At 42.8% G+C, this 27,116-nt stretch overlaps 1 protein-coding gene across 1 annotated transcript in view; it reads right to left on the bottom strand.

The window, feature by feature from the left end:
- Positions 1 to 1,264: 1,264 nt before the first annotated feature.
- Positions 1,265 to 27,116, bottom strand: part of LOC122919453 (histo-blood group ABO system transferase-like) — a 41,790-nt gene continuing 15,938 nt past the window's right edge. Inside the window, exons 2-7 of the mRNA XM_044268497.1 lie at positions 7,317 to 7,389; positions 6,062 to 6,118; positions 5,326 to 5,391; positions 5,029 to 5,064; positions 3,470 to 3,604; positions 1,265 to 2,643 (exon numbers count right to left, since the gene is read on the bottom strand). Coding sequence (XP_044124432.1) covers positions 1,887 to 2,643; positions 3,470 to 3,604; positions 5,029 to 5,064; positions 5,326 to 5,391; positions 6,062 to 6,118; positions 7,317 to 7,389 — 1,124 coding nt within the window. The 3' untranslated portion in view covers positions 1,265 to 1,886. The remainder of the gene's footprint in view (positions 2,644 to 3,469; positions 3,605 to 5,028; positions 5,065 to 5,325; positions 5,392 to 6,061; positions 6,119 to 7,316; positions 7,390 to 27,116) is intronic.

Here is a 27,116-nt window from a genome sequence, read left to right as displayed (position 1 = left end):
GACCATTTTGTGTGTTTCACTATTGGTGGCGCATGTCTCTTGCTTTCTCTACAGCTGTTTCTATTAACTCCAGTCCTCAAGGCCCACCTTTCGGTCATATTTTCAGGATTTCCCTAGTATTGATTAGGTGATATAATTAGTGTCAAGGCATCTGGACCACAGGTATTCATTCCGTGGGTTCTTCTCAAATCATGACCAACAGATGCATCCTGAGGACTGGAGTTGAGGAATGCTGCTCTACAGAAGTGCCGGAGAGGTGAGCAAAAGGTGGTTAGCCATTACCATTGACAACAGCGGAGGAAAAATGATCTCACGAGCCATTGTTTTGATTTGTAGACTGTTTACTTAACTGTCTGTTGTAGATTGTCATCACTTATGAGCAAGGTCCTCTCTCCTGTATAGTCTCAGCTTTTCTAGACGGGAAACTCTCTCTCGTAGAGTTTAAGCTTTTATCAGCAGGGACTTCTCTCCTTTGGAGTGTCAGCTCTTCGAGACAGGGACCGCTTTCCTGTAGTGTCATCACTTATAGGCAGGGTCCTTGGTCCTGAAGAGTGTCATCTGTTAGGGACAGGGTCCTCTCTCCGTTTCTGTGTAGGCTATTAAAGTGTAACTGCCATTTCATTTTTTTTATTCCCTAATGGTATAGTACACCCTGCTGTATATGTGCTTTTGTAATTTAAAATGTGATCATTTTCAGTTTTACCTGCTAATAACTCCCACAAATGCATGCTACTTTCCTTTTCAGCAGCTCTCATCTCACAGCGCTGCCATGTGCAGTCCGTCTTCTCAATATTATAACAAGAGACACATGAGCTCTGGAAGGAGAAGCTCGGCCCTGACAGCCTGGAGCTGGGCTGAGGCAGAAAGTGGAGGGGGAGAGATGCTTTAGATGGTGATATCTTCTCAATGGTAGCAGCTAGAAATATGCAACTGGTCTTGTTTGAAAGCTGACAGCCCAGGCTTTCATAAAAGACCACGAATGACAGCTCTAGTCCAAGCAACAGAGGAGAAATCACTGTTAGAAATAGTCAGGAATAATCGTGGGTAAAATCTGCTTTTACTTTCAGCTTTATTCACAGCATCCCGATTTCTATCATTGATATCTTCCCCTGTACTAAACAGATTTATGTCGCAGGGCTTGTCTCTGGTTAGCTGTATGTGAGGATACACACTGCTCTGGGTACTGTGGGAAGTTATCTGCGTTCTGATTGGTCCTGCTAGTTCATTTGAGGAGAGCAAGGGCTTATGGGGAGTGAGGGAAAAACAGGATGGCCTCAAGGAAGGGAAAAGATTATCACAGGAAGAGCAGCAGAGGCCATCTTAGGAAGTTTCTGAAATAGAGGCACAGAGAAATATGGGTGCTAAGGGCTGAATACAGCTTCATGCATATCTTCCCTTTAGCATCATATATGTTAGGAATTAAATTTTTGGTAGTAAAATGGCAGTTAGTTACACTTTAAGAGCAGGTTCTTCTCTCCTATAGTGTCATGTCTTATGGGGAGGTACCTTTCTTCTACAGAGTGTAAGTTCTTAAGGATAGGGTCCTCTCTCCTGTAGATTGTGGGTACAGGAACCTTTCTTCTATAGAGTGTCAGCTCTTAGGGGCAGGGTCCTCTCTAATGTAGGCTGTCAGTTCTTATGGACAGGAACTTCTCTTCCATAGTGTCAGCTCTTACAGGCATGGTCCTCTCTCCTGTAGATTGTCGGCTCTTAGGGACAGGAACCTTTATCTTTCTGTATCATTGTTTATTTTTGGGTTAGGGTTTTTTACTTGTTTATTACTTCCAGCCGAATTTGTTGGCACTAAAGAAATAAAGATTGTTTTCACAAATAACTTAATCACCATCCATTTTACCCCATAGGACATTTTGTTACAAGTTCTAATTTCAGAAGTTTTGACCATTAATTGACCAACTATGAAATTTTTGTCTTGCTCTTGAATGGTCATACAAAGCTCTTTTGTTGCGAATCGCATTGTGATTTTTTGGAAGAGCAATAAATCTTCTCCTCTTAAGGAATTCTGGAACCCCAAAACCATCGGCCCATAGATATTCAGGAGACAGAATTTTAGTTGGCTTGTGATAAAGGAAATATTTGTTTAGATAGCTCTCGTCATGCCAGACGGCTTCAATGCGGTTTGCTTTGTCAACCATCATCTCATTATGGCAAAAATTGGTCAACTTGTAGACCTCTTCTACCTTTCCCCCAAAATACCCACCAGCGTAATAAAAGTCTCCTTCATCAGAAGGAATGTAGGCGGTAGACTCTTTTCGCCGCTCATATGTGAAGTGCGCGCGGGCAGCGCCATAGAAGCCAGGATGTAAGGTGCCAAAAACATCACTGAGGCTCTCCACCCCAACCTCATCGCTGTACTTCATGTCCACATCAACGCACACCAAGTAGTCCACTTCATTGATGAATCTTTTCCGTGAATAGTCTCGAATCATTTCCATGCGTCTCATGGACACTTCCTGCCATCTTTTGTAGCTTGGAACCTCTAAGATCACCAGTTGCCTTCCCTCAGGAAGGGTGATATTGGGCATGTCTTTAACTCGGTCTGTGAACACGTAATAGTTGACCATATGTCCCACCATGAAGAACTTTTCGGCAGTTTCAAGAAAATTCTTCAGAAAGACTGTGTACCTGAAATGATAAATTATGGCAGTCAGGACTTTCGTTGAGCAACTGTACTTAAATTTGGGTGCAGGAACTTTGTTGAGGGAGTTTGCTAATTTTACTTCTTTAGAACACGAACAAGGCCAAATCATGCCAGCCAGAAGAAATGAATATCACTGCACGCAAGTACAAGTTTAACAAAATGTCAAATCGATAAACATCACGATATGAAAAATCCCAGGGTGAGAAAAGGAGGGAGCAGTGAAATCATGAACCCAACAAGGAGGGGTACTGATGCCATAAGATGATTCATGGTTCCAGGATCTGGGTTCGGGTAACCGTATCTGCAGTTGACAATTCTCTCCACCTGGTGATGTGAAAAGTATAGTCACAGCACCCTGCGCTGACCGTTACAGATTTGCCATCCTGAGAAGGCTGACCCCACAAACTGTGCTCCGTTGAACCCCTGTTTTGACTATCATCTTATGACATCTGTACCAGACTGGTTGACTTGGTGCCTTTCCCTGTTTACCGCCCCCTATTGGATGGTAATTTTTATCAGTCACATCTGATGACCATTTTCGAATGCTGTATCATAACAGGTTCGCCCCATCCTGCTAATTTGTGACTTATTGGTGTTTTCTGACACCCTCGCCACTTAAAAAAAAAGTTGACAAAATGTGAGCGATATGCCACAGGTGAGACCTTCATGGCCCAACTCATTTAACAACGTGTGTGCCAGCTCCTGGCTGGAGTAGAATTTCACTCTGGCGACACATTTATTAGGAGGCGTGCTATGTGGCCCCTGTTTCTTGTCATATTTGAAAGACAGGTGTTTGAAAAACATACTTACTTTTTGATGGCAAACACAGTGAGGCCTACGCGAACATTTCTCTTGTGGAATTGTGCATTCAGTATATCGATATTGTAGCTGCCATCCCATACAATTGGTGCAAACCAAGGCGTCATCATCAGGACATCGGTTCTCCTGGAAACAAAACCAGTTGGTCAGTTTGCCCCTTACCTATGGAAATTGTCAAAAAGTTGCTGCCTTGCTATCAATGGAGTTCAAAGGGGTTTTCCTCTTGTGAGAAATTATTCATAAAAATTCGATTTGGCTGCTTGGCCAAATTTTACAAAAAAATTTAGCTTCGCGACAAATTACTTCGTCACAAAGTGCATTTCTTTGTCAGTAGTTAGTAGAGCGATTGCGCCGTCCCCGTCATTGCACCCCTCATACATGATCGCAGCATCTGATCTACATAACTAAATGTAAAATAATTTTTTATTTTTTTTTTAAATCATACCTCATCTATTTGCTCGTGATAGGCCAGCCGCTGCCATTTTGCGTGAAGATCTCGCACGGTGACAGATGATGTCACCAGATCCTCAAGCAAAATGGCTGGCCTATCACGAGCAAATGGATGAGGTATGATTTTAAAAAAATATATATTTTTATTTTACATTTAGTTATGTAGATCAGATGCTGCGATCATGTATGAGGGGTGCAATGACGGGGACGGCGCAATCGCTCTACTAATTACTGACAAAGAAATGCACTTCGTGACTAAGTAATTTGTCATGAAGCTAATTTTTTTGTAAAATTCGGCAAAGCAGCCAAATCAAATTTTTGAATAATTCGCTCATCTCTAAGATTGTAAGCTCTTGCGAGCAGGGCCCTCGCTCCTCTTGTTCTCATTATTGACTTGTCCGCTGCTGTTTGTACATGAACCCCTGAACTGTAAAGCGCTGCCGAATATGTTGCCGCTAAATAAATAAATATGATTATTATTATTATCTACTATGCAACTATGACTTTTTAATTGTTTGTTTAGATGGGGTGTTGCCATTTTTACCAAAATAGCAAATATTGCCCATTTATGGCATAACAAAATGTAACTTTGTATTTAAAAAAAATAAAAATAATTTCCCCTGCCTTTATTTTGACATATTTTGTTACTTTTTTACATACATTTATTTTAGTATTTATTACGATTTGTTCCTTTTTTTAAATTTTTTATTTTTTTACTTTTATTTGTAGGACGTGAAAAAAACTCTATTATTATTTTTTTGCTGCTGTCAGTGCCCGGCTCAATTCTATCCCTGTTGGGATATCCTGCCCGCTGTGGGCGGCATGGACCTGATGACCAGACAGGAGGAAGGCTATAAACCTATGACTTACAGCTGACCTTTTCCGAGCTTACACTTCCCAGAATCTCTTGCTTGTTCAGGGTTTGCAGAGAGCATTGTTTGATGATTGCATTATCTCATGTAGAATAACCCAACTTCCCAAATTATCGGAACTCAGGGGAGTGTCTGTCAATAGGCTTACTGACCGTTTACAGCAGAATTGTGAATGCAGCTCTATCTATCACAGGCAGTAACATAGTATCAGTACAAAAACACACTTACAGAGGCTTCAGGGCATTCGGCTTTTCATACAGCATTCTGGGAGAAAATTGTGGGAAAATATAAGATTAAAGAATCTACATCCAAAGCAAATATGTTCTCATTTGTTTAATGAATAGGAAGTTGTTCCTTGAAAGTCTCCCAGACTTCTGAGATTACTAGTAAATTCCCCTAGAGGGAGCTCATTGCATAGATTTATATTCCTCCCAGTGTGTAATGGGCTCCCCCTAGTGGTGGCTGCAGGCGGCTATTTTTTCATCTTGACTACTATGGCTACCTGAAGGAAGTCACAAATGTTACCTTTCAAGAGAAAAATCTTGTAATAGGTCCAAGTGGGAGGCATTGACAAGCGTTTTTGATTCTGTCCTGTGTGCACAAAAGGGAGCATTAAAGATGATAGACTAGTGAAAAGGGTGTTTACCGGTGGCACTCCATCTGCTGTGTAACTACAAATCCCAACATACTTTCCTGGGGGCATGGGCAGATGTGGCCACCTCGCAGACAATGCAATTGCACGGTTCTACAGAGCTCACAGAGGTTACAGCCATTTACCCTGCCATAGGCCGTGTGGTGCTGACAGGTGAGAATGACATCATTGTGCATGCAGTGAATAGCTGCCAACCAGACAGAGGCAGATCTGCAGTGAGACATTTCCTCCATTCATTATGGGGGCTAGGTGAATATTTATTTTGGCGACACTAAGCGGTCACCATATTGCATTTGTCTCAAAGAGTACATAAGGGTGCATGATATTGTGTAAGGGGCACTTAAGGGGGCATCATACTATGTGAGGGACACAGCAAAAAGCATTATATTGTACATAGGGGACACATAAAGGGTCACCATATTAGTGGAGCTTAGTAGTGCGACAAAGACCTCCTAACATGACTTTGTCTAAGCCCCCATGAATGCTAAATCTGCCGCTGCAGGGTGGGGGTTGTAGTTTCACAGCAGCTGGAGAATGCAGACCCACTACCCCTAGCCCAAACCTCATCCCTTTAAAAACCTGATGCAGAACCATTAACTAAGTACTCACTGAGGATTGCAGATGATGGTCACATCCGAATGCCACTCGCGTCCCCTGACATTAAACCTGCAACAAAACAAAAATGGAAGAACACTACAGTCAGTCTGAAATGGCTGATAACTTGGAGCAATAGATTGTATTCTCCTGTCCTACAGTCATCCTCTCCCCTGAAATGGCTGATAACAGGGGGCAGTAGACTGTATTCTCCTGTCCTACAGTCATCCTCTCCCCTGACATGGCTGATAACAGGGGGCAATAGACTGTATTCTCCTGTCCTACAGTCATCCTCTCCCCTGACATGGCTGATAACAGGGGGCAATAGACTGTATTCTCCTGTCCTACAGTCATCCTCTCCCCTGACATGGCTGATAACAGGGGGCAATAGACTGTATTCTCCTGTCCTACAGTCATCCTCTCCCCTGAAATGGCTGATAACAGGGAGCAATAGACTGTATTCTCCTGTCCTACAGTCATCCTCTCCCCTGAAATGGCTGATAACAGGGGGCAATAGACTGTATTCTCCTGTCCTACAGTCATCCTCTCCCCTGAAATGGCTGATAACAGGGGGCAATAGACTGTATTCTCCTGTCCTACAGTCATCCCCTCCCCTGAAATGGCTGATAACAGGGGGCAATAGACTGTATTCTCCTGTCCTACAGTCATCCTCTCCCCTGAAATGGCTGATAACAGGGAGCAATAGATTGTATTCTCCTGTCCTACAGTCATCCTCTCCCCTGAAATGGCTGATAACAGGGGGCAATAGACTGTATTCTCCTGTCCTACAGTCATCCTCTCCCCTGAAATGGCTGATAACAGGGGGCAATAGACTGTATTCTCCTGTCCTACAGTCATCCCCTCCCCTGAAATGGCTGATAACAGGGGGCAATAGACTGTATTCTCCTGTCCTACAGTCATCCTCTCCCCTGAAATGGCTGATAACAGGGAGCAATAGATTGTATTCTCCTGTCCTACAGTCATCCTCTCCCCTGAAATGGCTGATAACAGGGAGCAATAGACTGTATTCTCCTGTCCTACAGTCATCCTTTCCCTATACAATAAATTGTATAGTATAATTAAAGGAATATTCCAGGCAAAATTCATACTGTTATACGTAATGCAGGGGCGGAGCCTGATACAGAGATTGTCAGTTTGCTATTTTAAATCTGTGACTCATGCTCCGCCCCCTCAGATTTGTCTGGATTGTTCTTTGAAGAAAATGACTTTCTAGCTCTTCTATCACAGATCCTCTGTCCCAGGAACTCACCAGCAGACGGACACCAGAAACAGAACCACCATATAGATGAGAATATAAAAACACTTCCTGCTGCTTTTTTCATCTGGAAATAAACAAAAAGACAAGTAAAGATGATGGGAGTGATGGTCTGTCATGTTCCCACAGGGTTTGTCTGCCTGATAGACCACTTTCTTATGGGAGGTCATGGTTACTTTCTTTGGGGCAATTACGCTGCAGTATAAAGCAAGGGGCAAAGACAAAGCAGCTGTCTGAGCCAGAAGGTAAATTTGTGACTACCTTAATCTCCGATAGACAGTGCAACTAAAGTGGAGCCACTGGTCAGAGCTGGAGCTGATGGCCAATCGCTAGGGTATGCCTTCTCTTTATGATGGTGGAGGCCTGACTTCTGCACCACTTTAAAATGGGAATACCCCTTGAGTACCCCCTTTTTCATGTGACTAGTGAGAAATATCTAGCACATCCTTAAAGGGACACTCCAGATACAATGTGTAGAGTGCAGAGTAGTTGGGGCATGACCCCTTCTCTGCTTTTTGTATCCTGGTGTCCTTTGAACTACCCTCTGATGCCTGGAAATAGACCTGGGTAATAGGACATGTTTGGTTGCTAGGGACTCATCGGCCTAGCAACCACAATCTGCCTCTGTATCCCTAGCAACCTCAGCATCTCAGTATAGAGCTGTATTGACCCTGATTTAGCTGTGGGAACATTTTGATTATAGAATTATTTTTATACTACTAGACCACCGGTATTGATTTTAATTAAACCACTAGACTACCAGGATATATAGGAATATCATCTAACCTACCAGAGCATTGATTATATTGATCATACACGATCAGGGATTTTACTAATCCCTTGATCACCATGGAGATCATTACCTATAAGATTAGCAAGATATTATATAACCTATTTGACCACCAAGGATTATGTTACTCACTGGATCCCCAGGGAGATAATTACCCATTAAACTAGTAAATATATAACCCGCTAGACCAGGGGTGCACAACCTGCGGCCCGGGGGCCACATGCGGCCCTTGATACCATTCTGTGCGGCCCCCAACCATCTGGTAACAGACATGTATGCCTATGTCTTGTGGCTGCTCACATGTATTTTTCATGTATTTCTCCCATTAGATGGGAGTCCTGGAAGTGTAACTAGACATTAATGGTATATAATGTGTGTTCAATATGCCATAAGTACAATATTTCAGTTGTTAATACACCTTTAAATTTTAATTTCGGCCCTCGTCATTGGTTCAGTCTGGCAATGTGGCCCCCAACCAGGAAACGTTGTGCACCCCTGCGCTAGACCATTCGGGATGATTTTAATTCGCTGGAACACCAAGGACATAATTATCAGACTAGTAAATATACAGTATGGCCTCATGCACGCGACAGTGAATAAGGGCCGTGTGACGGACGTCTAAGTAACGGCCATCACACGGCCATTTTTAGCACCAATGAAAGTCTATGGGGCGATTCACATGGTCATTCTTTTAACGGCCAGTGAATAGCGTCCCTCCAAAAATAGGACGTTTTCATGGCCAGACGGACCCATTGAAATCAATGTTACCGTTTTTAACGGCCGATTGACAGGAGTGCACCCATTGAAGGTCGTTAAAAACGGGTACACTTTACCCAGGAGGGGCTAAAAAAAAAACTCGCCTCATGCACTTGCTCGCGCGGTGCGGTAGTCTCTTCTCTCTTCCTTGAGTAGGACCTGCCGAAGGACCTGCGATATGCGTGATGACGTAGCCACGTGGGAGCGCGCATAAACGTCATCGCGCACCTTCGGCAGGTCCCGTTCAGTGAAGAGAGAAGAGATGGCTGCAGCGCGAGAAAGTGAATAAAGTGAAGTTTTTCTGTTTTTGTTTTTTTGTAAAATCAAAAAAAAACTGTGGTGGGCCATTATGGGGGCACTATTTAAACCATGGGGGAAATTATTTAAGATGGGGCCCTACATTGGGGGGCATTATTAAAGCTGGGGACATTAAAAAAATAATTCCTACTCTATGGGAGACATTATTTAAGATGGGGGACTACATTGGGGGCATTATAAAGCTGCGGGTGGTAAAAAAAATCATACACTATGGGGGCCTACATGGGGGACATTATTAAAGCTGGGGACAGTAAAAATTCCTACACTACGGGGGACATTATTTTAGCTGGGGGCCTACAATGGGGTATTATTAAAGATGGTGGCACTATAAAAAAAAGTATTTACACCTTGGAAGACATTATTTTAGCTGGGGCCAAAATAGGGGGCATTATTAAAGCTGGGGGCAGTAAAAGAAAAATTCTTACACTATGGGGGAAATTATTTTAGCTGGGGGTCTACATGGGGGCATTATTAAATCTGGGGGCAGCAACAAAACAAAATTCGACACTATGGGGTAGATTATTTTAGCTGGGGGGCTACCATCCTGTGGGTGTTCTCAGGAGGGTGGGTCTAGAAATAACTGCCAATCAAATTCATCCATTATTCATGTCTGTCATGTTTTCAACGGACATGAAAAACTGATGAAAAACGGACATTAAAAACAGACACACGGCCAGAAAATGGATGCACACACTGATGCAAAATGGCCATGAAAAACTGAGTGTCCGTTTTTATCGGACGTGTTTTTTCACTGCCTTACCCCCTAAAAGTCAGTCCTCCCTCACTTTTTTGTAAATATTTTATTATATATTTTCATGAAACAACACTGAAGATCTGACCCTCTGATACAATGTGAAGCAGTCGCTGTACAGGTTGTATAACAGTGTAGATTGGGCGCGCCCTCAAAATAACTCAACACACAGCCATTAATGTCTAAACCACTGGCAGTAAAAGTGAGGACACCCCTAAATGACAATGGCGAAGTTGTGCCCAGCGCTCGGGTATTTTCGGCAGCCCCATAGAAATTAATGGAGGGCGGCTGCGCATGCTCAATAGGGTTTAGGTCTGGAGACTTGCTTGGCCAGTCCAGCACCTTTACCCTTAGTTTCTTTACAAGACAATGGTCGTCTTGGAGGTGTTTGGGGTCGTTATCATGTTGGAACACCACCCTGAAGCCTGATGAGAGGGGATTGGACTCTGGTTCAGTATGTCATAGTACATGTTGGCATTCATGGTTCCCTCAATGACGTGTAGCCCCCCACAGCTGGAAACACTCATGCAGCCCCAAACCATGACACTCCCACCACCATGCCTGACTGTAGGCAGGACACTTGTCTTTGTGCTCCTCACCTGGTTGCCACCACACACACTTGACACCATCTAAACCAAATAAGCCTATCTTGCTCTCATCAGACCACAGAACGTGGTTCCGGTAATCCATGTCCTTAGTCTGCTTGTCTTCAGCAAACTGTTTGCGCCTTTCTTGTGCATCATCCTTAGAAGAGGTTTCCTTTTGGGATGGCAGCCATGCAGACCAATGCTGCCTTCTAAAAATTCCGGATGTTCCCATATAGGCATGTGTTTGGATAAGAAAAAGGGCAGACCGTATTTTTTTCGGACTGCCTTCCAAGTTGCCACTGTGTCTTTTATTAGTAAGCTTTTCTTCATCAATGGGGGTAAATTAGCATATTTTGTGTGTAATAAGGCCGTTAGTGACCACGGGTGGGCTAATTGAGATTCTATATCATAGTTAGAATAATGCCTCGAATGAGATAACCAGTCTATACAATTGCGAAGGTTGCTTGTTAGATTGTATCTCCGTATGTCGGGGAAATTTATCCCTCCTTCTTCCCTTCCAAGTTGTAATTTCTGTAATGAGATCCTTGGACGTCGTCCTCTCCATAGGAAGTATCTAAATGTCGTTTCTAATGTTTTGATGTCGGAGCAGCAATGGAATCGTCTGCCTGGGATATAGTAATCTGGCGAAACTGGTCATTCTTAGCAGGTGGCTCCGTCCCATAAATGACAACGGGAGGTGTAGCCATTTCTCTACATCCTGTTGTATTTTTTTAATCAGCGAAGGGTAATTGAGGTTATCTATAGATTCTGGGGTCTTTCCTATGTTGATGCCTTAGTATCTTATGTTTGATTTGGCTATTTTAACTGGGGAGTTTCGTAAGTCCGTACCTAAGACGTGTTGCCCCTGTGTTAGGAATAATAGTTCACTTTTAGTAGCGTTAATTTTAAAGCCTGATGCCTGGCCAAATTCTACAAGGTGTTGCAAGAGGGTAAACAGATCCCTCTGTGGGTTTTCGAAGAAGACTAACCGATCATCTGCGAAAAGGGCATGTACATGTTTTATGTCTTTCGATCCTACCTTTATCCCCTCCAAATCTTGCGTTGCCTGCAGAAAACGTGAGAGAGGCTCTAGGGATAGATTGAATAGTAATGGCGACAAGGGGCAACCCTGTCTTGTCCCCTTAAATATTGTAAAGTGAGGAGATAAAAAGCCCAGCGTATTAATTCTGGCTTCAGGGTTTGCATAAAATGTGGTTAAATAGTTTCTGAGGTGGCCTTTGAGTCCAATTTGATCTAGTACTCTTCCCATCCATCCCCAGCCCACATTATCAAACACTTTTTCTGCGTCAATCGTCAGTAGGGCTAAGGATGGATGTGCTGCCCGTCTCAGTTTCACTTCATCTATAACTGCCAATACCCGTCTTATATTAGTAACGGCCCACCTTCCTTTTACGAATCCCACCTGTGTGGCTGAGACCAGTCTGGGGACTATGTCCGCCAGCCTATCTGCCATGATCTTTGAAAGTATCTTGATATCAGCATTAATTAGGGAGATTGGCCTGTATGAGGAAGCTAATTGGGGGTCCCTGCCTGACTTTGGTAGGAATTTTATGTGTGCTGTATTTGCTTCCGGGGGGATGGCGATCCCATCCATATAGCTATTATATAGCGTTGCTAGAAGTGGTGATACCCCCTCCCCTAGAATTTTATAGAATTCTCCTAAATATCCATCCGGTCCCGGGGCCTTTCTCAAGGATAAATTAGATATAACTTTCTGTATTTCCTGGCGAGATTTGATACATGTGATTATTTTCAAACCATCTTTCCCCTATTTCAACATTTTCATCTCCTACTGTATAGGTCACTATAGAAGTCTCTCAGGATTGTGTTTATGTCTTTGGGGTTGTTTTTTAAAGTGCCCTTCCTATCTCTCCAAGCCAAGATGGGGGCAGAAAGTCTGTAACCCTTCGCTAATTTGGCCAGTAGGTTACCCGATTTATTCCCAAATTTGTAATGCTGGGCAATTGTATGTGATTGAAACACTTGCTCCTTTCTTTGGAGCCAGGTTTCGTAGTCTTGTTTCTCCCTCTTCCAGGCCTGTCTCTGTTGAAGGCCATGTTGTGAATGCCATGTATGCTGTTCTCAGTACCTTACTATGTACTTCTAGCTGGCCTTCTATGTTTTTCTTTAACCCTGATACATATGATATTAGTCTGCCTCTTACCACTGCTTTATCTGCGTCCCACCTTAACTGAGCATTGCCAGGAATCTCCTTTATTTCTATAAATTCGTATAAATAGAAGCTTGTGGAATTCCTCTTTCTCATACAAATCAGAAGGAAAACGCCATATGTAATCTAGGCCTCTCGGTATTGAATCTTGTAATGATAGTGACATAGGGGCGTGATCTGATATCACCATGTCTTCTATAGTGGATGACCTACATCTCCCAAAAATGTTCTGTGACACCATTATATAATCTATGCAGGACCATGATGAGTGTGCTGACGAATAGTGAGTAGTCACGCCATTCCGAGTTTAATGTTCTCCAAGTGTCTACTAGATCTGACGAGGACATCAAGTTTTTCAGGACTGTAGTTTTGCGTTTTATTGGTAGGCTATTCCTTCTGTCTGATCTCCTATCCTCATCCCAATCGGCTTCCACATTCATATCTCCCGCAACCACCTTGTTTTCTATCCGGTCAGGCAAGAGCTTTCTGGCTATTGTTTGGAAGAAATGTTCACTAGCTTCATTGGGGCCATATATGTTATATATACACTGCCTGTCCAAAGAAAAGGTACCGCCCAAAAAAAAAGCCTTTAGCTTTGATTACGGCACACATTCGCTGTGGCATTGTTTCGATAAGTTTCTGCAATGTCACAAGATTTATTTCCATCCAGTGTTGCATTCATTTTTCACCGAGATCTTGCATTGATGATGGTAGAGTCTGACCGCTGCGCAAAGCCTTCTCCAGTACATCCCAAAGATTCTCAGTGGGGTTAAGGTCTGGACTCTGTGGTGGCCAATCCATGTGTGAAAATGGCGTCTCATGCTCCCTGAACCACTCTTTCACAATTTGAGCCCGATGAATCCTGGCATTGTCATCTTGGAATATGCCCGTGCCATCAGGGAAGAAAAAATCCATTGATGGAATAACCTGGTCATTCAGTATGTTCAGGTAGTCGGCTGACCTCATTCTTGGAGCACATACTGTTGATGAACCTAGACCTGACCAACTGCAGCAACCCCAGATCATAGCACTGCCCCCACAGGCTGGTACAGTAGGCACTAGGCATGATGGGGGCATCACTTAATCTGCCTCTCTTCTTACCCTGATGCGCCCATCACTCTGGAACAGGGTAAATCTGGACTCATCAGACCACATCACCTTCTTCCATCGCTCCAGAGTCCAATCTTTATGCTCCCGAGCAAATTTTAAGTTTTTTTTTCTGGTTTCCTCACTGATTAGTGGTTTTCTTACGGCTACACAGCTGTTCAGTCCCAATCCCTTGAGTTCCCTTCGCATTGTGCGTGTGGACATGCTCTTACTTTCACTATTAAACATAGCCCTGAGTTCTACTGTTGTTTTTCTTCAATTTGATTTCACCAAATGTTTAAGTGATCGCCGATCACCATCATTCCGGATTTTTCCCGCAACACTTCTTCCTAGAATATGATGGGTCCGGACTATCCTTCCAGTTTATAATAATGCGTTGGACAGTTCTGAACCCAATGTTAGTAGTTTCTGCAATCTCCTTAGATGTTTTCTCTGCTTGATGCCAATGATTTGACCCTTCTCAAACAGACCACGACCACGAGATGTGTCTTTCCACATGGTTGATTAAGAAATGAGAAGCAACTCATTGCACCAGTCGGGGTTAAATAACTTGTTGTCAGATTAAAGATAATCGCCCCCATGCGGTAATTATCCAATAGGAGGCTCATAAATATTTGCTTAGTTAAATCCAGGTGGCAACTTTTTTTGGGGACAGGCAGTGTACTTAATGTCCTTGATGTGGATTTTAAGCTGACTTGTACTACACTCCCTTCATTGTCATTTAAATTTGATGTCACAGTATAGTTCAGGTTTTTTCTTAATAACACAAGAACCCCTGCCTTCCGAGCTACTGACTTTGATCCGTATACCTCGCCCACCCATAGTTTCCTCATGTGGACAGTCGTTCTCCTCCAGGTGTACTCCTGAAGAAGAGCAATATCAGCGTGTAATCTGTTGTGGTGGCGTAATGCCATCAATCGTTTCTGTGGAGAGCGGAGCCCCTTAACATTCCAAGATACTGTAATTACCATGGTGATGTATGATCAGATATAACCTTTCCCTAGGACAATTGCCTGGTGACTGGAATCTATTGTTCTCATCTTCCCTTCTCTCTGCTTTTCTGTCCCTCCCATCCCAACTTAAAAAGTACACTGAGAGCTAACAAAACATCAATTCAACATAACCCACTTATGGCGGCATCCTTTTGCAGCTGCCAGAACATGTTTCCCTGAACTTCATTTCTTCCCGACATAATAGGAATGTGTGCATCTAACAATGATGAACTATTAAAACCTTAACCATACAGTATATCCCACCTCGTCACCATATCCATTATCTCTTTACGCATCCTACAAAGGGGTCCTTTATGTCACTGGCTAGACCCAAGTGCTCAATATATTGCACCCCCAGTCTCGGACATAACAGTGCTGCCCATAATTATTCATGCCCCTGGCAAATTTTGACTTAAAGTTACTTTTATTCAACCAGCAAGTAATTTTTTGATGGGAAATGACATAGGTGTCTCCCAAAAGATAATAAGACGATTGTGGGGGAAAAAATTTGAGCAAAGAATACAAGATGTTCCGCACTGTGGAAAATCTCAGAGGACGTGGTCGGAAGCCAAAAGTGACCCCTGTGCTGCCAGGAGGATGGTTAGAGAGGTGAAAAAGAACCAAGGATCACCACTAAGGCCATCCTGGTGAATCTGGGCTCTGCTGGTGGCAATGTCTCAAGGCAGACAATCCGACGGACACTGCAGACCACGGAGGACGCCACTTCTCCAGATAAGGCACACAGAAGCTCACTAGGCTTTCGCAAAAGCTCATCTGGACAAAGAAGACGACTTCTGGTCTTCTGTGTTATGGTCGGATGAAACAAAGATTGAATTGTTTGGTCACAATGATGTTTCCTTCATTTGGCGTAAAAAAAGGAGAAGCCTTCAACCCAATAATGAATAATTATGGGCAGCACTGTAATATATATTCTTCTCTCTTTTTGTACAAGAACATGTAGAGTTTGAGCATGCCTGGTATAGAAGACAGAGGCTATAATTATAAAAGTAATAGTATCCTATTCTCATATGTCTTGAGTCTAAAGACATTTCTCTCTATATATTGCAGGAGGTCATAGAATAGAAGATTAAGATTTTTGTATATTCTTTATACAGGTAATATTGTTGGGAAATATGTTTCTGTCGTATCTAATGCTACTTTCTATTTTTTTAATATTTTCTCCAGTAGAAATTTTCTTCTTCTTCGAGATAGTGAGGAAGAACTCCTGATCACGGTAAGTAATTGTACATTACAGCACTGTTTTAGATTAAGATTCCATACATGTCATAACAACAGCTTTATATGCAGATATTTTTCAAAGTATTCGAGATTATGCAAATCGCCACTATTGATTTGACTAGGGCTGCAGCTAACGATTATTTGAATAATCGATTAGTTGCCGATTAATTTCTACGATTAATCGATTAATCGGGAAAAACGACAAAATTACAAAACAGAGGTTTATATGATCTTACTTGAAAAATTATGTTCAAAGGCCATATTAAAACAAATTGTGGACGACACTATTATGGGGGATCTGTGGACGACACTTATGGGGGATCTGTGGACGACACTTATGGGGGATCGGTGGACGACACTTATGGGGGATCGGTGGACGACACTTATGGGGGATCGGTGGACGACACTTATGGGGGATCGGTGGACGACACTTATGGGGGATCGGTGGACGACACTTATGGGGGATCGGTGGACGACACTTATGGGGGATCGGTGGACGACACTTATGGGGGATCGGTGGACGACACTTATGGGGGATCGGTGGACGACACTTATGGGGGATCGGTGGACGACACTTATGGGGGATCGGTGGACGACACTTATGGGGGATCGGTGGACGACACTTATGGGGGATCTGTGGACGACACTTATGGGGGATCTGTGGACGACACTTATGGAGAGGGGGATCTGTGGACGGCGTAGTTATGGAGAGGGGGATCTGTGGACGGCGGAGTTATGGAGAGGGGGATCTGTGGGTGGCGCAGTTATGGAGAGGGGGATCTGTGGGTGGCGTAGTTATGGAGGGGGGGATCTGTGGGCGGCGCAGTTATGGAGAGGGGGATCTGTGGGCGGCGCAGTTATGGAGAGGGGGATCTGTGGGCGGCGCAGTTATGGAGAGGGGGATCTGTGGACGGCGTAGTTATGGAGAGGGGGATCTGTGGGTGGCGCAGTTATGGAGAGGGGGATCTGTGGGCGGCGCAGTTATGGAGAGGGGGATCTGTGGGCGGCGCAGTTATGGAGAGGGGGATCTGTGGGCGGCGCTGTTATGGAGAGGGGGATCTGTGGGTGGCGCTGTTATGGAGAGGGGGGATCTGTGGGTGGCGCTGTTATGGAGAGGGGGATATGTGCACTGTTATGGGCATAACAGTGCACAGATCCCTTTCCTCATAACAGTGCACAGATCCCCCTCCCCATAGCAGTGCCATAGACAGATCCTCCCCCCTCCCCATAGCAGTGCTATACACAGACCCCCCTCCCCATAGCAGTGCCATAGACAGATCCTCCCCCCTCCCCATAGCAGTGCTATACACAGACCACCCTCCCCATAGCAGTGCCATAGACAGATCCTCCCCCCTCCCCATAACAGCCCCGGCCCCGATGCTTATAAGTCGGACTAATCACTGCATCTTTATTTTACCTTTTTACAATGACGCTCCTGTAACAGCCAGGCAGAGCGGACGGCGGTGCAACGTCACTCACTCACGTGACACACCTGCTCCGCCCACCTCATGAATGAAGGAGGCGGAGCAGGCGTGTCACGTGAGTGAGTGACGTTACGCCGCCGTCCGCTCTGCCTGGCTGTTACAGGAGCGTCATTGTAAAAAGGTAAAATAAAGATGCAGCGACCGCCCGCCCGCCCGCCCAGCAACGAATCGGCGATTATTCGATAACTGGATTCGTCGACAACGAATCCAGTTATCGAATATAATCGATTACATCGATTAATCGTTGCAGCCCTAGATTTGACCATTTTAGCGCAATACATACAACTTCACCTTTAATTAGGTCTGACAACATAATACTGATTGTTGAACTTAGTATTGTTGTGGCATCACAGCAGTATTTCTGTAGCATGTATGTATGGACAGCAGAGAAATCTCTCTCACATGCACATTTATTTTCCTGCCACACACTATAACCTACACTATCTAACACTAACTAACTGGATTATATATTTCAGCTAACTAACTCTATAACCTACACTACTCCCTGCACTGGAACCTATCAGCTACACAATTCCCTATCACTATCTAACACTAACTATCTGGAATATTTATATGCAATTTAGAATGTAATTTGAAAAAGCACAGTATTCAAGCTCCTCTCTCTCTCTCTCACATGAAACTCCACAAAATGGCTGCTGGGGAGTGTTAATTTATATAGTGAAGGGGTAGGCAACTTTTCTATTGGTTGCTAGGCATGTTGCTAAGCTGTGACAAAGCCTTCTCATTGGCCCACAAGCTAGAAGAAGGGAGGGATGATCACCTGATTCGTCATTACGAATATATAGCACTATATTTTAAAACATTTGCGAATTCTGGAAGTGCCGATATTCGCGATCAAAATTTGTAATCCGAATATTCGCGCTCAACACTAGCCAGGAGCACATGATGGCATTTGAAATCTTTTGTCTAAGAATAGGTTAATGGCATGGAAAGGCCTAATTCTAGAAATTCAAGGATCTTAAGTTTATGCAAAATACAAAATTATTGTTTATTTGTGGTCCACAAATGAGGTTTTTCAGGTTTATACCGTAACTGAAATTCCTTTTATAATGCGCATTACAAAAAAATACATATGTATGGATCATTTTATTAATTGAAGTTAATTGGCTAGATGAGCATGTGATGATGTAAGAGTGATGTGAGCCGCTGCTGTGTTATGTATGAATGCAATTCTAAGACCGAGCACAAAATATTAGAGTTAGACATGAATAAACAATATGTAGTTAAAAGAGGTCAAATTACTTAGCATGACATGTCAGATATATTGTAGGATTATACAACATATGTCATTGTTTGTGTTACCAATTATATATCTAAACATTTATACTGGAAATGAGATAAAGGAAATTTGCCTAAATTGGGTTAAGAATATGGAGAATATTGAGGCCTTATAATAACAATGTGACACATACGGTATATACAACAAGACACTTGATTCTAGTGTTACAGATTGAAGGTTATAGAACATTATAAGTATTAAGTTGAATATTTGATGATCCAGTACATAGAATAATAAAAGATTCACAGGTAAATGTTTCATGGTAATATTTTATGGGATTTGCTTGTTTTATTTTTGTTTTTCAAAAGTGGTTTTATTTATTTATAGTGAAGAGCACCTGGAGCACACCTGTCCTTAAACATCTCCAGAAACTGACAGCAAGAACGTTCTGTTGACACAGAAAGGAGGTCTCATTAATTTTCAATGGGGCCGGAATGTGCTGTCCGCATCCGCATTTGAGGCAGGGCCGGCGCTATCATAAGGCAGCCCAAGCAGCTGCTTGAGGGCGCGGCAAACAATTAACTTGCTAACTTACTCTTGCCCCGCAGCCCAGCCCTCAATGTCTCAGTCACAGAGCGCGCGACACGCAGCTGACAACACAAAACACACACACTGTGAGCTACGAGATCCTGGTGTATTTAAATCTCATTTAGCATATCTTTCAGAAAAGTTTCTCCTGGGATTCGAACTCACAACATTTCACAACAGAGGCAAGGCACTTACCCACACAGCTATGAGAGCTGCACTTTGATACCTAGTGTACATCCATACACATGACAGCTGCCCCAAAACACCCAGCTCTGCTACATCTATACACTGTGTACTGGGGCAGCTGTCATGTGTATGGATGCACACTAGGTATCAAAGTTATCTACAGTAGAAGTCTTATTTTTTATTTATTTTTTAAAGTAATTAGCTATACAGCTCTCATAGCTGTGTGGGTAAATGCCTTGCCTCTGATGTGAAACGTTGTGAGTTCGAATCCCAGGAGAAGCTTTTCTGAAAGACAGGCTAAATAAAAATATGGCTCTCATAATATATGGAGACACTAAAACAGGATTTTTTTGTGTTTTAAAAAATGCTGTTATTGTGTAAAACTTAAATAAAAAAAGTGTGCATATTAGGAATTGTCGCTGCTGTATAAAAGTATCGCATGACCTAAACCCTCAGGTGAACACCGTAAAAAAAAGTGTGTCAAAAAAGCTATTTTTTGTCACCTTACATCACAAAAAGTGTAATAGCAAGCGATCAAAAAGTCATATGTACCCTAAAATAGTACCAATCAAACCGTCACCTCATAGCAAAAAAAATGAGCCCCTACATAAGACAGTTGCATAAACAAAAAAATCTATGGCTTTTAGAATATGGAGACGCTAAAAAAAAATCATTGTTTTCAAAAATGCTTTATTATGTAAAACTGAAATAAACAACAAAAAAAGTTGTCATATTGGGTATTGTCTTGTCCGTAACAACCTGCTCTATAAAAATAGCACATGATCTAACCTGTCAGATGAACATTGTAAATTACAAAAAATAAGAACGGTGCCAAAACAGCAGTTTTTTGTTACCTTGCCTCACATAAAGTGTAATATAGAGCAACCAAAAATCATATGTAAAATAGTACCAACAAAACTGCCACCTTATCCCATAGTTTCCAAAATGGGGTCATTTTTGGGGGAGTTTCTACTCCTAGGGTTGCATCAGGGGGTCTTCAAATGTGACATGGCAACTTAAAATTATCCCAGGAAAATCTGCCTTCCAAAAACCATATGGCGTTCCTTTCCTTCTGCGCCCTGCCGTGTGCCTGTACAGCAGTTTACAACCACATATAGGGTGTTTCTGTAAGAATCAGGGCAATAAATATTAAGTTTTGTTAGGATGTTAACCCCGTGCTTTGTTAGCGGAAACAATTTATTAAAATGGAAAATCTGCCAAAAAGTGACATTCTGAAATTTAATCTACATTTTCCTTTAATTCTTGTGGAACACCTAAAGGGTTAGCAAAGTTTGTAAACTCAGTTTTGAATACCTTGAGGGGTGTAGTTTCCAAAATGGGGTCACTTTTTGGGAGTTTCTACTCTAGGGTTGCATCAGGGGGGCTTCAAATGGGACATGGCAACTTAAAATTATTCCAGTGAAATCTGCCTTCCAAAAACCATATGGCGTTCCTTTCCTTCTGCGCCCTGCCGTGTGCCTGTACAGCAGTTTATGATCACATATGGGGTGTTTCTGTAAACTACAGAATCAGGGCAATAAATATTGAGTTTTGTTTGGCTGTTAACCCTTGCTTTGTTACTGGAAAAATTGATTAAAATGAAAACTCTGCCAAAAAAGTAAAATTTTCCTTTAATTCTTGTGGAACATCTAAAGGGTTAAGAAAGTTTGTAAAATCTATTTATTTTGAATACCTTGAGGGGTGTAGTTTCTAAAATGGGCTCATTTATGGGTGGTTTCTATTATGTAAGCCCCACAAAGTGACTTCAGAACTGAACTGGTCCTTTAAAAAGTGGGTTTTGGAAATTTTCCCAAAAATTTCAAGATTTGCTTCTAAACTTCTAAGCCTTTTAATGTAATAAAATGTAATTTTCAAAATGATCCAGACATGAAGTAGACATATGGGGAATGTAAAGTAATAACTTATTTTGGAGGTATTACTATCTATTATAAAAGTAGAGAAATTAAAATTTGCAAATTTGCAAATTTTTCCAATATTTTGGTAAATTTTGTATTTTTTATTATAAATAAAATCAAAATATTTTGACTCCATTTTACCACTCTCTTGAAGTACAATATGTGATGAGAAAACATTCTCAGAATGGCGTGGATAAGTAGAAGCGTTCCAAAGTTATTACCACATAAAGTGACACATGTCAGATTTCCAAAAATTGACCTGGGATTTAAGGTGAAAAGTGGCTTGGTAGTGAAGGGGTTAAAGGACTACGTTCATTTGACTTGATTGTCAACAATCATGCCGAGAGCGTGAAAACCTTCTAAAGTTCTACCACGTTAAACCTGGTGAGAAAGAAGGGGAATGACAAAGATGTCACAGCTGTTCAGAGTGAGTTACAGGACGCTTCTGAAGAAGACCAAGGATGTCCTGGTATGCAAGTCCAAATCTGTGCCCAAATAGCAAAAAGTGAGAGATATTGTACATGAACATCATTGGGATAATATGATACAATTCAATTTAAGGCGTGCACATCATCTACATAGCGTTCTATCAATCCTATCATAGACTTTATGTGAGTGCAATTTGAGATGAATAAGTGAAACTACAGTATGAAGACCACGGCGAGACCAGAGGAAGATGATGAAGAGAAGAAGATGCCTAATAAGATATTAGATTAGTTCTTAAATCTATTTCCTTAGTATTCAATCACAGTTTACCATATGTTCAGTAGTGATGAGCGGAAGGGGCTATATTTGAACTTGCAATATATTCGTCATATATTTGCGAATTCGAGATTATTTTCTTGATCGTGAAAAATTGGCAATGTAATATTCGCGTACATTTTCCAAGCTGCTAGAAGTTTCCAGAGACTGGAGACAATGGTTGGCACGGCAGATCATTACAATAGCTTCATATGCAGATAGTGCTCCAATATATTGGCGATTGCGCTAATCGGCACTAATGATGCAAATATTTTACCTCAATGCGCGACACCACATTTTAGCAGGTCTGCATGAATGTATGGATTGGACAGCGGAACTTATCACACTACGTAACACAATGCACTGCAGCAGCTACACTGTATCACTATCTAACCTAGACTGACTATCTGTATTATATATACGAGCTAACTAACTATCTAATGTAGTGTGGAAAGCACGGGGCACAGCAATGTCACTGCTCTCTCTCAGAACTTTAAAAAACGGTACTGCTGGGGAGGTTCTTATATAGTAAGGGGGAGGCAACTTTCCTATTGGTTGCTAGGGATGTTGCTAAGCTCAGACAAAGACATTGCAGCCTTCTCATTGGCCCACAAGAAAGAAGGGAGGGATAATGGGTTCAGATGGAAAAAAAAATCTAGAATATTCGAAATTACGAATATATATCACTATATTCTAAATATTCGTGAATTCTCGAAGTGCCGATATTCGCGATTCGAATATTCGCGCCCAACACTAATGTTCAGCAAATATAGTTTTGTTGTCAAATAAATAATTAAAGGACAATTAATATAAAGAAGAAGAGAAGAATGAAGAGTCCAAGATAATTGTAAAATTTTGATTTTGTGGGTTTGAAAAGATTCTCACCCTCAAGAGGGGGAAATGTTAAATAATATGTGATCTAATATTAATTGGTATTTAATATAAAGGCCGTATTACACTACACACTGACACCATCTATAGTGATACACTTGGCAATGGGAGGTCTGTATGTGGACGTCAAGACCTATATTTGAAGCCTCCATATAGGACAATGTAGAAGTACATACATTATTCAGACACGCCTGTATCTACGGTATAAACGACTGACAGAGACAGACAAGGGGTGGTCTTCTTACACTCACTCCATTGGGGTGTTTGCTGCTGAAGATCATGAAAGAAAGAAGATTCCTAACCTTCAACAATGATACTTTATGGACTTTCATATTGACACATGGACAATAGATTAAGACTTCCTAAACTATTTTTGTAAGTAATCAACTTTTATGAAAACTGAAAATAATTTGCATTATTCATTTTTTCTATAATTATTGTTGAATCCTGGTGATGAGTCCTCCGGGTGTTCTCTTTACTCCAAATAACGCATGCACTAGATTTGGAGAGGATTACCAGATCAGTTTGATATTTTTCATACAGATTTATATTACATTTGGCGAGATATTACAGTAACACTAATGAGTCACATGACACTGGGAGGGAAAATGGCTAATTGGGCACAATTTGTCAATTGTCACTTAGGGGTGCACTCGCTTTTGTTGCCAGTTGTTTAGACATTAATGGCTATGTGTTGAGTTATTTTGAGGGCGCGCCCAATCTACACTCTTATACAAGCTGTACAGCGACTACTGTACATTATATCAACGTGTCAGATCACCACGTGTAATTATTTTAACCACTGGACCACCAGGGACCTAATTACCAATAAGACTAATAAGAATATTTTATAACCCACTAAACCACCAAGGATCATATTAATCACTGGATCACCAGGGACATGATTACCTGTTAGACTAGAAAGTATAATCAAGACCACCTGGGATTCTATTAACTCCTTTAAGACTAAGCTATTTCCTTTTTTACTCCCTGCCTTCTCAGAGCTTGGATTCATGGTTGGATTCTTTGTATGACTGGCCCGTAAATATTGAGGGTTTTACACTATTTAGAAAAGACCGGGTCAATGGAAAAGGCGGTGGCGTGTGCCTGTATGTGAGGAGTGATCTGAAGACAACTGTGAAAGAGGCAATTGTGGGTGCGGATGTGGAAACCTTATGGGTGGAAGTTCAAAGGGATATAAACACAGAAAAAATAATACTTGGTGTAATCTATAGACCCCCTAACATCACAGAGGAGGTATAAACACAACTGTATAACCAAATAGAACGGCGGCACAGGCGGGTACAGTGGTCATAATGGGAGATTTTACCTTCCCAGACATTGACTGGGGTCACGGTTCTGCCTCAACCGCAAAGGGGAGAAGATTCCTCAACTTGCTGCAGGACCACGTTATGGGCCAGTCTGTAGAAGCTCCCACTGGGGGCGATGCTCTGTTGGATCTGGTAATTTCTAATGATGCAGAGCTTGTTGGTAATGTTACCGTTCGAGAAACACTAGGTAATAGTGACCACAATATAATTATATTCCCCCTAAACTATAAGAAGCAAACTCTGTCCAGCAGAGAAAAGACACTGAATTTTAAAAAGGCTAATTTCCCTGGGTTGAGGGCAGCTTTTCAGGGCATAGACTGTGAACAGCTACTGTCACATAATAATACAGAGGATAAATGGGAGAGCTTTACATCCACAATGAGTAATTGCACTGAAAAATGTATCCCTTTAGGTAACAAGTATAAATGGCTACAATTAAACCCCTCATGGCCTACAGCTACTGTAAAAAGGGCAATAAAAGACAAAGGGCAATTAAAAAATACAAATTGAGGAGTCAGCTGTAGCATTTGAAGATTACAAAGGGCTTACTAAAATCTGTAAAAAGGAGATAAAATTAGAAAAAATACTAAACGAACAGCAGGTGGCAAAAGAGGGCAAAACAAATCCCCAAAAATTCTTCAAATATATAAATGCTAAAGAACCAAGGTCCGAGCAGGTAGGTCCCCTAAATAATGGTAAAGGGGGGTAGTCACTGAAGATAAGGAAAAAGCAGAGTTACTAAATGTTTTTTTTTTGTAATTGATATACTCAATTGGCTAACTGTAGATATGGTCCAAGAGAAGTTAAATAGGGTAAATGCGAACAAGGCTCCGGGTCCAGAAGGATTACACCAAAGAGTGATTAAAGAGCTCTGTTCAGTCATTGCTGTGCCCCTGTTTATAATATTTAAAGATTCTCTAGGTACTGGTACAATGGCAAGTGATTGGTGCAAGGCAAATGTGGTGCCCATATTCAAAAAGGATCAAGATCCTTCACATGTAATTTCAGACCAGTTAGTTTAACTTCTGTTATGGGAAAAATGTTTCAAGGACTCTTAGGCTCCATTCACACGTCCGCAACGTGTTTTGCGGATACACGGAGCCACGGATCCGCAAAACACGGAAAGCGGCAATGTGCATTCCGCATTTTGCGGACCGCACATTGCCGACACTAATAGAATATGCCTGTTCTTGTCCGCAATTGCGGACAAGAATAGGACATGTTCTATTTTTTGGCGGAAACGGAAACACGGATGCGGAAGTGCGGATCCGCAAATGTGGATGCGGACAGCACATTCAGGCCCCATTGAAAATGAATGGGTCTGCACCCGTTCCGCAAAATTGCGGAACGGATGCGGATCCATTTTGCGGACGTGTGAATGGACCCTTAAGGGACTATATACAGGAGTACGTGACTGTAAATAATATCATAAGTGACAATCAACATGGGTTTACCAAGGACAGAAGTTGTCAAACTAACCTGATTTGTTTTTATAAGGAGGTAAGTAGAAGCCTGGACAGAGGGGTGGCTGTGGATGTAGTGAGGTGAGTAGTAGCTTGGACAGAGGGGCGGCTGTGGATGTAGTGAGGTGAGTAGAAGCCTGGACAGAGGGGCGGCTGTGGATGTAGTGAGGTGAGTAGAAGCCTGGACAGAGGGGCGGCTGTGGATGTAGTAAGGCGAGGAGTAGCCTGGACAGAGGGGCGGCTGTGGATGTAGAGAGGTGAGTAGTAGCCTGGACAGAGGGGCGGCTGTGGATGTAGTGAGGTGAGTAGAAGCCTGGACAGAGGGGCGGCTGTGGATGTAGTGAGGTGAGTAGTAGCCTGGACAGAGGGGTGGCTGTGGATGTAGTGAGGTGAGTAGAAGCCTGGACAGAGGGGCGGCTGTGGATGTAGTGAGGTGAGTAGTAGCCTGGACAGAGGGGCGGCTGTGGATGTAGTGAGGTGAGTGTTAGTCTGGACAGAGGGGCGGCTGTGGATGTAGTGAGGTGAGTAGAAGCCTGGACAGAGGGGTGGCTGTGGATGTAGTGAGGTGAGTAGAAGCCTGGACAGAGGGGCAGCAGTGGATGTAGCGAGGTGAGTAGTAGCCTGGACAGAGAGGCGGCTGTGGATGTAGTGAGGTGAGTGTTAGCCCGGACAGAGGGGCGGCTGTGGATGTAGTGAGGCGAGTGTTAGACTGGACAGAGGGGCGGCTGTGGATGTAGTAAGGTGAGTAGTAGCCTGGACAGAGGGGTGGCTGTGGATATAGTGAGGTAAGTGTTAGACTGGACAGAGGGGCGGCTGTGGATGTAGTGAGGTGAGTAGTAGCCTGGACAGAGGGGCGGCTGTGGATGTAGTGAGGTGAGTGTTAGCCCGGACAGAGGGGCGGCTGTGGATGTAGTGAGGAGAGTGTTAGACTGGACAGAGCGGCGGCTGTGGATGTAGTAAGGTGAGTAGTAGCCTGGACAGAGGGGTGGCTGTGGATATAGTGAGGTGAGTGTTAGCCTGGACAGAGGGGCGGCTGTGGATGTAGCGAGGTGAGTAGTAGCCTGGACAGAGAGGCGGCTGTGGATGTAGTAAGGTGAGTAGTAGCCTGGACAGAGAGGCGGCTGTGGATGTAGTGAGGTGAGTGTTAGCCCGGACAGAGGGGCGGCTGTGGATGTAGTGAGGCGAGTGTTAGACTGGACAGAGGGGCGGCTGTGGATGTAGTA

This window comes from Bufo gargarizans, chromosome 9 (assembly GCF_014858855.1).
Source record: "Bufo gargarizans isolate SCDJY-AF-19 chromosome 9, ASM1485885v1, whole genome shotgun sequence".
Lineage (NCBI taxonomy): Eukaryota > Metazoa > Chordata > Amphibia > Anura > Bufonidae > Bufo > Bufo gargarizans.
Note: the sequence above shows the minus strand (reverse complement) of the source record. Positions and strands in the feature narration are given on the sequence as shown.